The sequence below is a fragment of the Nicotiana attenuata genome, chromosome 6 (assembly GCF_001879085.1).
Source record: "Nicotiana attenuata strain UT chromosome 6, NIATTr2, whole genome shotgun sequence".
Classification (NCBI taxonomy): Eukaryota; Viridiplantae; Streptophyta; class Magnoliopsida; order Solanales; family Solanaceae; genus Nicotiana; species Nicotiana attenuata.
Genome location: NC_031994.1, coordinates 47852715 through 47864143, shown reverse-complemented (window position 1 = coordinate 47864143; position 11429 = coordinate 47852715). Strand labels below are relative to the sequence as shown.

Genomic DNA, 11429 nt, shown 5'->3' with positions numbered 1-11429 from the left:
TTTCTTTTCTTTCTTCTAATAATAAGCATAATATACCAGTAGGAGCAAAAATTGAAATCTACATGTATCAAGATCAGTTACAAAGTCTTCTGGAAACCACAGCAACTTTGGTGAGTTGATGACTGGCTAATTCTTCCTGCGGGCTGGGATGTATTTTAAGTAAACAACCAAACTTAGTTTTCATGAACCAGATCAATCAGAGCCAACATCAACCCCTTTTTTCTGCAACAACTCCTTGGCTTCACGAACGTCCTAGAAAAACAGAAACGCTCTTATTACTTTTTCAGCAAAATGCCTATTCGGTTCCCTTTTTCTCATATTTCACTATAAAATGCCCAGAGGACCTAGCTCCTTCTCCCAGCACAATCTTGACAACAGCAATTGAATGTAATAACTGTTAAAAAGAAAGGCAACTGTACCTGCTGTAAGAAAACAGCTTCTTGCGGGCACGTGGGAAATTTCATGAGACCAACACCTACCATTAAGAGACCATAGCATCCAAGGGACACAATGAAGTATAGAGGCAACTACAACATCATAGTAGGAACCATTTAGAAAGTGGAAGAACAGGTTAAGCAAATGCTGAAGAGGAAATCGTTGTCAATAAGAGCTCACCAGCCAAGTATAGTTCTCTGGAACCACTGATGTCTGCAGCAAGCCTATCCAAAGGGCGGATACCCCAAAAACTATCGTCAAAATCTTCACGATTTGTTTCATTTGGATCTGCAGAAGTAATAATTATTGATGTAATAAGACAAAGGTTGATATGGATAAATATCTGATAAATCATGAAGAATAGAGAGGCAAACTATTTTGTAATCAATTGCTTCACCAACCAAAGTTTAAAGTGCTTCTTTGATACCATATCATCGAGTGGAAAAGAGCATCCAATATTTTACAGAGATACAAACCCAAAACATTGCTCTTTCCATTCCCATTTAACTACGGAACCCCTAATAACTAACTTGCAACATGACACATTGACACCTAATAATTCCACTTATGACATATCAAGTTGCTGCATATCTAGTGACAACTAAATATTTCTTAGATTCATTACTATAAAAATAAGAGCACCGTACAAGCTAGAAACCACAAAACTCATTCCACATGTTCCAAAAAGATATCCTCTAGCTCCTGCTTTTGTTCCTCTAGTTTCCACTTAATTCCAAGCTCCTCAAAAAGTCATTAACATCAGCATGAAAACCAAGTGTACAGTACTACATATAGGATAAGCATTAACCTCTTTCTTAACTAAGAAAAAAATAAGATTCTTAAATAAAAACACAGCTGCGCTAATTTAAAATTGGATTCTGCTACCTGATCTTATCTCATTTTCAAAAATGCCAACCATAGGTGATGTTTGGCTAAAAATCCATGTTTTCGTATGCTAAGTGCCTTACATTTTTGCCCAACTATTGTTAATTCTAACGTGTAATGGAATTACTTGAGCTTAATTTTGGGTAGGAGTCGATTGGTAAGTGATTTGGGAGGAATCTGCGCAAATTGATGCCGAAAAGGAAGGAATTCGGAAGACGTGTAGAATTTGGCGTCCAGAAGTGCGCAAGGAGCCGACCTTCTAGACGCCAAATTCAGCAGAAGCAAAATTTGGGCGTCCTGGTTAGCGCCAGGCGCCAACCAAAACGCCAAAAGCAGGGCTTAAAATAATTCACCATCCAGGTGGGCGCCCCGCGCCCATCGTGTCGCCTACTTCCAGGAAACCTCCTATTTCGACTTGGAGAGGGGCTTTTCGGTCCTACGTGTCCCCAACAAGTGTAAAAGGGGTTCTAAACCTACTTTCTGGGGGTTGGACAATTTTTGGAGGCTAGAATATCGTGTGGAGCAATTTTGGAGGAGAAAATCATCGAGTTCTTCATTCCTTAATCTCTTCTTAGTAACTTATTTATGCAAAATACTTGTGTAATTGTTACTACGATTATGAGTGGCTAAGTTCTCTATTTTCTAGGGTTGTGGTTATCATGAATATTGAAGTTTTTCAATTACATCCTCGTCAATTCGAATTATCATCTTGTGGTTGTTTGTCTAATTCAGTGTTTTAAAAAGCGATTGCTTCATCACTTTAAGCGAGAAGCGACGCGACCAGCCAAACTAGAATTAAAGTTTAATTCTAGTTTTAACTTTTGAACTGTTGTAGCTACGGATTCACTCCACTATTTGCACTATGCTTGGAAAAGCCATGTTTATATTAGAGTAGAATTAGAGATAGCTTGTTTCTGAACCCGTGGCTTGGGGAAGGATTTCGCGGTTAGGATAGGAATATACCTAACCGTCTCACTTAGTTGAATATTGTAATTAATTCGTTCATGATAGATTCAATACCGAAAGAATATGGGGTTGATATATTATGGACAAGGGAACATGCTATTTATATAAATGATTCGGTCAACTAGCCACCATAGATAATTCGGATTAACAGGTGTAATCACAAACTCAATAAGATTGATAAACCGACTACAATCTTGGAATCTTCATCTCCTCTGATTAAAATCAAATCACAATCTCTTGCTTCGTGTTAGTTTAGTTAATTATTTGTTTAATTTCCGCAAAAGTAGTTTAGCAGCAAAACCATCACTCTTGATTACCTTGGGCAGTTAATTGATTTTAGTTAGCTTATTTAACAATTATTCTAAATCCCTGGATTCGACATCCGACTGTCAAGTCACTTTATTACTTGACGGCCATGCTTGCATGTGCTTGGGGAACCAATAAGTCATTCAGATGCAGTAGCAGTAGTAGTTAAATAGTCATAGTAGAATCTAAAGAGACTTCAATAAATCAAAGCTGGAAAGAAGGGAGCACACACACATATGATTGTCAGAAATGCACTGTTGATTAGCTATGCATTGCATTGGCCACAGCCCTCACCTCTCAATCTCACTGCCTCTTTTTTTTCTTTGTGAGTTTCTCAGACTGCTAAAACTGAGTTTTTTTCTAAGGCACTGAATCTTCCTGTGGGTTCGACCAACACCGCCAACATTTTGATGGGAGCTTTTGTTAGTATGGTAAACAATGGACCACTAGAAGTTGCTGTTTTTGGGGTATCACCCAACACATTACCTTTTCCCTTTTCTGAACAACAACAAACAGATACTACATATAATATATTTCAGTTTCTAGCTGTTGAATTTTGGGTAGGAGTCGATTGGAAGTGATTTGGGAGGAATCTGCGCAAATTGAAGCCGAAAAGGAAGGAATTCGAAAGAAGTGTAGAATTTGGCGTCCAGAAGTGCGCAAGGCGCCGACCTTCTAGACGCCGAATTCAGCAGAAGCAAAAGTTGGGCGTCCTGGTTAGCGCCAGGCGCCAACCAAAAGGCCAAAGGCAGGGAGATAATTCACCGTCCAGGGGGGCACCCTGCGCCCATCGTGTCGCCTACTTCCGAGAAACCTCCTATTTCGACTTGGAGAGGGGCTCTTTTCGGTCCTACGCGTCCCCAACAAGTGTAAAAGGGGTTCCAAACCTACTTTTTGGGGGTTGGACAATTTTTGGAGGCTAGAATATCGTGTGGAGCAATTTTGGAGGAGAAAATCATCGAGTTCTTCATTCCTTAATCTCTTCTTAGGCCTCATTTGTTTTTTTTAAGATTAAGACGTTTGAATCTGAATACACATTTGAATATCAAGATGTGTATTAAGATTAAGACATCTGAATCTGAATACACAACTGAATATATTAAGATGTGTATTAAGTTCTGTAACAGTAATAATTAGTACCGNGAACAGAAATAATTAAGACTGTTTGATTTTTAACATCTGAATGTATAAAATTTATCTTTATTTGAAAATTAATAAATGTAAAATTCAAATGAAATACTAACTAATCTAATATTTTATTAATAAAATGTATAGTTTTTAAAAATATGATAGTTGTTGGTGGTGATGGCTAACGGGTGAATGCCGACTAGAGGGGGTGGTTGGTGGTAGTTTTGGTTGATGATGGTGGTTCATGCTAGTAGCTAGTAGCGATTGGTAGTGGTGGCGATTATGATTGAGGATGGTGCTGGTGGGTGGTGATAGTTAATAATGTCGGGTGGTGGTAGTAGTTGTGATTGAGGAAGGTGGTGGGTGGGTGGTGGTAGGTTATAATGATAGGCAGTGTCCGCTGTGGTTGTTGATGGTAATGGGGTGGTCAGTTGTGGTGGTTGAGGCGGATGAGTGTTGATTGTGGGTCAGATGATGGTGGTCGGAGTGGCGGGGATAGTCAATAATGGAGGCTATGATTGAGGATGATGGTGGCATGGTGGTAGTGGTGGTGGGTGGTGGTTGAGTATGTTGGTGGTGGTGGCATGGTGGTAGTTGATAATGGTAGGCGGTGGCGGCAATTAATAATGAATATGTGATAGCATCTTAATGAAATTAAGTCTCTGCTATAGATCTTGATCATACAAACCTATTCAGAACAATTAAGTGGTTGTAAAGTAAAAAAAACAAACACACTTAATGATTAAGATCTGAATAATTCAGATTCAGACTTTAAAAACAAACGCACTTAATGTCTGAGATCTGAATGATTAAGATTCAGACCTCCATTAAGTGCAAACAAATGAGGCCTTAGTAACTTATTTATGCAAAATACTTGTGTAATTGTTACTACGATTATGAGTGGCTAAGTTCTCTATTTTCTAGGGTTGTGGTTATCATGAATATTGAAGTTTGTTAATTACATCCTCGTCAATTCGAATTACCATCTTGTGGTGTTTTCTCTAGTTCAGTGTTTTAAAAAGCGATAGTCGCTTTAAGCGAGAAGCGACGCGAAGCGACCAGCCAAACTAGAATTAAAGTTTAATTTTAGTTTAACTTGTGAACTGCTGTAGCAACTGATTCACCCCAACTATTTGCACTATGCTTGGAAAAGTCATGTTTATATTAGAGTAGAATTAGAGAGAGCTTGTTTCTGAACCCGTGACTTGGGGAAGGATTTCGTGGTTAGAATATGAATATACCTAACCGTCTCACTTAGTTGAATATTGTAATTAATTCATTCATGATAGATTCAATACCGAAAGAATATAGGGTTGATATATTATGGACAGATGAAAAGTTTATGGGAACATGCTATTTATAAAAATGATTCGGTCAACTAGCAACCATAGATAATTCGGATTAACAGTAATCACAAACTCAATAGGATTGATAAACCAACTACAATCCTAAAATCTTCATCTCCTCTGATTAAAATCAAATCACAATTTCTTGCTTCGTGTTAGTTTAGTTAATTATTTGTTTAATTTCCGCAAAAGTAGTTTAGTAGCAAAACCATCTTGATTACCTTGGGCAGTTAATTGATTTTAGTTAGCTTATTTAACAATTATTCTAAATCTCTGTGGATTCGACATCTGACTGTCGAGTCACTTATTACTTGACGGCCATGCTTGCATGTACTTGGGGAACCAATAAGTCATTCAGATGCAGTAGCAGTAGTAGTTAAATAGTCGTAGTAGAATCTAAAGTGACTTCAATAAATCAAAGCTGGAAAGAAGGGAGCACACACACATATGATTGTCAGAAATGTCTTCAGAAATGCACTATTGATTAGCTATGCATTGCATTTGCCACAGCCCTCACTCTCTCAATCTCACTGCCTCTCTTTTTTCTTTGTGAGTTTCTCAAGACTGCTAAGACTGAGTCTTTTTCTAAGGCACTGAATCTTCCTGTGGGTTCGACCAACACCGCCAACATTTTGATGGGAGCTTTTGTTAGTATGGTAAACAATGGACCGCTAGAAGTTGCTATTTTTTGGGGTTTCACCCAACACATTACCTTTTTCCTTTTCTGAACAACAACAAACAGATACTACATACAATATATTTCAGTTTCTAGCAGTTGAATCTCTTTTTCACAATCAAGATAGCAATGCAGTGTTTGGTAGGCCATATAAGAAAATATAATCCCTGCATAACCTGATCCAGCGGTTGCTGACGATATTAAACAATACATGCATTAAGTTATGTGGGAATCTATGTAATATTTTATAACAATCCCTTCATTATTATTCATAACATAAACAATCTTGCCTTTTAATTCTAGCATAGCCAACATGTGAAACAAGTGATCCCTCAGGACATCTAAACTGGGAGAAAGGGAATACATAAGCACACAGATATATAAAACTATGATCACACATTTGTTTGCATTAGCTTCAATTAGGAATGTCATTTCTTTTTCAGTACACCAAAGAGAGCGAGAAAACAGAGGTCCTGCCAGTAAAAGGTGCTAAATGTTACTGACTACTTCCATCGATGGAGTGTATTAGAGAATGATTACATAGTCCCATCGCCAAATCAAGCAGAACAAGCTCAAAGCCCATGAAATCCAACTCCATATGGTTGCCTATTTGAACATTGTGGACATAAAATAGTACTATGGAGGAAAACCAAACAGGTAAACAATACTATATTAAATTGTGTCACTTCTCTACGAGTTACTACTAGTAAATAAATGACTCAAAATATGTAGTGTCAAACAAATAATGAATTCTCACACTGATAAATGAAATAATCTTAAGCTGCAGGGGAGCACTTGTGCAGTTCTTCTTTACTTTTGATGTCCAGAGAAATATCTATATCAATTCAAGAAACAAGATCAAACATGCTTTGAACCCCTATTTAGCGACAACCAAGAAAACTAAAATCTTAATTTTCCATAACCATAAAAAAATCTTAATTTTCAATAAGCAAAGGCACTCTCCATCCAAGGCAGGTCTTGTGCAAACTTCAAAATCACGACAGCGACATATATGTTGCACCATCAAAGCATCACACTCTCATTCACTATAATGATAACAATGTACGCGCTGCACCCATTAAAGAAAACTAGTGGAGTAGAGGCAGGACATAGGTGATCTTTGGGGCAGTAGAGATACAGAGACAGAAATGGGGAGAAAAGATCAAGCGACTACCAATTTTATATTTCACTTCTTGATATGGTGGTGTCCGTTGCGCGCACCTCGACTATTCCCTTTTTTTGCCTCTACCGAGAGTTGAACTCTAATCTCCCATAATTTTCATCCACTTTATTGACCGCTAGACCATACTCTTGGGTGCTATATATTATACACATGCATTCACATATATTCCCTTGATAGTATTGAACCTTCCCCCAAAAGAAAATACTAAAGGGAGCTAGTTACTAGCCAACCTCTGTTGTGTGTCAAAAGCTTGGATACACAATCACGTTTCGTATCCAGACACTTGCAGTGGTCTTCATCATAATCATGGCCCCTAATTATAAACATCCACTGTTCATTATCTAAACAACTTACCTGGAAACTGCATTCTTCACATTAAAACAAGGCGTTAGAAAACTGAAGATATAGATATGCTTTCAACCTTAAAGGAAAGTATACAAAGGTGGGAAACTAACCAATACTTAGAAGTTAATGAACTAAACACTATAGGCAATGGCGTGTGCAAGTCAGAAAGGGTAAAAAAGAAGAATTAGTTCCAATTCTGGCTATTTCCAACCGAACAGACTTGAAATTGGGAGGAAAAAGAGGGTGACTGCTATCACTCTCTTCTGCAGATGTTAATCACCTCATACACAGAATCAGAAGATTAGCAACAACTGCTATCAGGAGGGATAAAGTGTGAGTGGCCTCTATGGCGGACAAAATGCGGGAAGTAAGCTTGAGATGGTTCGAGCACGTGAAGAGGAGAGACATGGATGCCCCTGTGAGGAGGTGTGAGAGGTTGGCCATTGAAGGCCCTAGGTTCTACCTAGGTAGGCCTAAGAAATATTGGAGAGAGATGATTAGGCAGGACTGACGCATCTTTAGCTTACGAGGACATGATGTTGGACATGAGGGTGTGGAGGTTGAAAATTAGAGTTGAGGAGTAGTAGGTAGTCGAGCGTATTGCCTTTGCATATCAATAGTACTATTATCAATCTCGTATTTCCTCCGTTTAGATTTTTATTACTACTTAATGTTCCTTCTGCTTTGGATTTCTAATTATCTTGCTACTGTTATTGTTAATGCTTCTTCTTGCATGTCATCTTCTCTTATTATTTTGCTTTCATGCGCCAAGGGTCTATTGGAAACTACCTCTCCACCCGTACAAGGTAGGATTATGGTCTGCGTACATACTACCCCTCTCCAAACCTCACTTGTGGGATTACACTAGATATGTTGTTGTTGTTATCAAGAGGGATGAACTTGGTAATCATTTCAAAGTTCCATTTCAATAAATTAACTCAAAGCCCTTCTGCAATTCCCCAAACATCATGTGGCATTTAGGTTTCACGTTCTATTCTACAGAAGGCTATCAAAACTAAACTAGAATTTATATGCCAAAGGAAAGCAATTTAGAGAAAGAAAAAAAATTCCATTTTTGTTTCTATTAATTTACCTCTTCCAGCCACTCCTTTCCTTACAAAACCCTACGAATTTGCTCATCTAGCATATAGCACATCAATTCATGACTTCTTTCTAAAAACACATTCCTTGAAATTCAGACTGTTAGCAACAATGATACACCCATCAAAAGGAGGGTAACTCCGAATCATTTCAAAGTGCCATCCTAATTAATTAATTAATGGCACAATTTATGATCCTTTTTATATCAATCAATAATCATATTACGTATTAATTCTTGAATTCTATAGCAGACCCACAGAACCCGATTCAGAGAAAAAGAAAAAAACACAACAGAGTCCACATTTCGTTAAGACTCACAAAAACATACCATAATTAAACCAAATAGTAACAAAACTAAATTGAAAGACAAACAAGAAAACACAAATAATCCAGCATTTCCCAACTGGGTATACAAAAATATATTTTTCAAAATATCCAAAATAAAAAGATGAAATATATTAGAAAAATGACCTTTGTAGATTGAAGGCTGATTCACTGAGATCTTTGCCTATAGAAAGAATCGCAATGGCATGAGGACTGAAGAGGGAACATTGGAGGAGCGGTTTAAGTCGGCGTTTGGACACAAGAATTTTGAAATTCCAAAACAAAAAGTGATAAAAATTGTGAAGGGAAAAATGATATTTCAAAATTAGAGTTAGCGGTTGGACATGAATATAATTTTGGGTTGTTTTAAAATTTTGTGAGTGTTTTGAGTGAAAATTTTTCAAGTGAAAATTAAAAATTTTATGACCAACCACTGATTTCGAAAAAAAGTAAAACTTATTTGAAGAAAAGTGAAAAAGTTTATGTTCAAACGAGCTCTATGAATGAGCCAATTTTGAATTTTGGCACCCAAAGAAACTACAAGTTACCCTTTCGTCCTCATAAGTTATAGAATTTGCCCATTGTGTCTTGAGAGTTGAGAATTGAGATCATGCCATAAGTAATATCAATTGTAATTTACAACTCACTAGGCGGTGAAAAGGAAAAAAACAAAAACAAATGGGCAGGATAAATTGTAGGAAACTTTACCTCCTATAGCAAAGCTTTATACCCAATTTTATTATAAATAAAAACCCTTTTAATATATTATTTTCTATAGCTACCTTTTAGTTTTTATAGCAAAATATGTATTTATGGTTCCTTCCTACCATTAAGCCATTGAACACACTCTCTAATATTTTTCTCTCTAACTACCTCCTTATTAAATCCTAGAGTACGTTATTTTCAAACTGATCAAACTAATTTGCGATGGCAACTCTTGCTGATATGTTCCTGGCAGATCTGGACGAATTGTCCGATAATGTTCTTGACGAGGAGAATTTGGATGCTGAACAGAAAGTTGTTGGAGACTTGGCAGGCACGCTAGATAATGTTTCCAAGCTGCAAAAATTATGTCGCTACATTGAACCACGATTCTCCTTTATCACGAACTCTGCAACTCCGCTGGCCGGTTGACAATTCCAACGGAAGAGTTGATTCTTGTATTCAGATGTATTTATATGTATTCGATAAGGCATACACTGATTTTTATTTGTACAATGATTTTTGACTGTTGTATTTGGATGTATTTATATGTATTTGAGTTCATACAACAACATTTTTAAATACATTGTTAGTTCTAACTGTATTCATCTGTATTTTTAACCTAACTGTATTCATATGTATTTAAAACAACAATACAATGAAATACAGTAAAATACTCTCAATAAAAATAGAAAATCAATGAATACAACCAATGTAATGTATTTAGATTGTAGACAATGACTTTTAAATGTATTTAGATGTATTAAGATTTTGTTAGAGAAACATAGCATGAAGGAAAGCATATATTATGAATACAACATTATACATGCTGTATTTTTTAAAATTCTACCATGATTACATTATACAACTAGCCAGATACATATCCATACAATTGGATACAGCAAATTGGTGAAGAGGTTGTAAGTATATACCATGGAAAAAAGGATGAACTAAATCTCTGAATATTGCTCTGTTTTTTGGGTGTTTTTCGTCTGAGAAATCTTTTTCTTAATTGGATTAATAATTTTACGTGTTATAATTGAGTTTGTTGAGTTATTTTAGGAGTCTATCACGTTAATTGATTCACTTCCGTTTTTAAACAGCCGAAGAGGCCTATTTTTACGTTGTATTCATGAATACATCTCGCGAATACATATGAATACAGCGAATGATAGCTGCCATGCCCTGTTTTTTCGCCGAGTTTTACTACTGTATTCGTGAATACAATAGCTAGAATACATCGAACACATTCCATAACAACTGAAAAGATAGTTATAGGAAGTAATTAAGTAAATGATAACTATAACAAGTTAATAGCCACTAAATAATAGTGGTTTCTGAAAATTTCTATAAATTGTACTCCCTACGGTTACTTTTATTTGTTCACTTTTGACTTTGCACTTCCTTTAAGAAATAATAAATAAAGTATGTACTTTACAATTTTACCCATAATAATGATCGTATTTTATAAAGTCTTGAGAAATGATTTGAGAGATGAGTAGTTAATGACAAGGGTAAAACAAGAAAAAAATTGTCTTTCTCTTGATTTAGTATAGTTGGCAAGTAAAAGTGAAATTGTATTTTTAGTATAGTGACAAGTAAAAGTGAACGGAGTAATTTACAGAATTTAAATAACATAAGTACTAGGGCTGGGCGTATATCGGGTAAAATCGATAGCCCGAACTGAAAAAAGCTTATTGGGTTATCGGTATAGGGTTATTGGATTAATGGTTCGGTAATATATTTTTTTACTATTAGGTTATCGGTCGGGCCTCAATTTGTTAAATGTTATAACGGGTTAACCAATAACCCAATAAAGATTAATAAAATTATGATTTTAACCCTCAAGTATTAATTTTTCTCAACCGGAAGTCTTCACTCTTCATTCTATCAATGGTAACAATGAGATGTGAAAGTACAAGGGGGGGGGGGGGGGGGTAAGGATTGAATTGTTTATTTTAAAAATTATTATTATAAGTTGACTAGTTTTCCGATTAGTCGACTAGATGTAAAAACGAGATATTAAGAGTTG

General features: G+C 36.3%; 1 protein-coding gene across 2 annotated transcripts; it reads right to left on the bottom strand.

Moving 5' to 3' along the window:
- LOC109226953 (dolichol-phosphate mannosyltransferase subunit 3-like) lies at positions 34-9004 on the bottom strand. 2 transcript variants are annotated; one of them, XM_019391900.1, is made up of 4 exons: positions 8843-9004; positions 616-723; positions 420-527; positions 34-252 (listed from the first exon to the last, which is right to left on the bottom strand). In XM_019391900.1, the coding sequence occupies exons 2-4, from the start codon at positions 715-717 to the stop codon at positions 193-195; spliced, it is 270 nt and encodes an 89-aa protein (XP_019247445.1). In that variant the 5' UTR covers positions 718-723; positions 8843-9004; the 3' UTR covers positions 34-192. The 2 variants fall into 2 exon arrangements, with proteins under 2 accessions (XP_019247445.1, XP_019247446.1); XM_019391901.1 differs by lacking the exon at positions 8843-9004 and adding an exon at positions 837-929.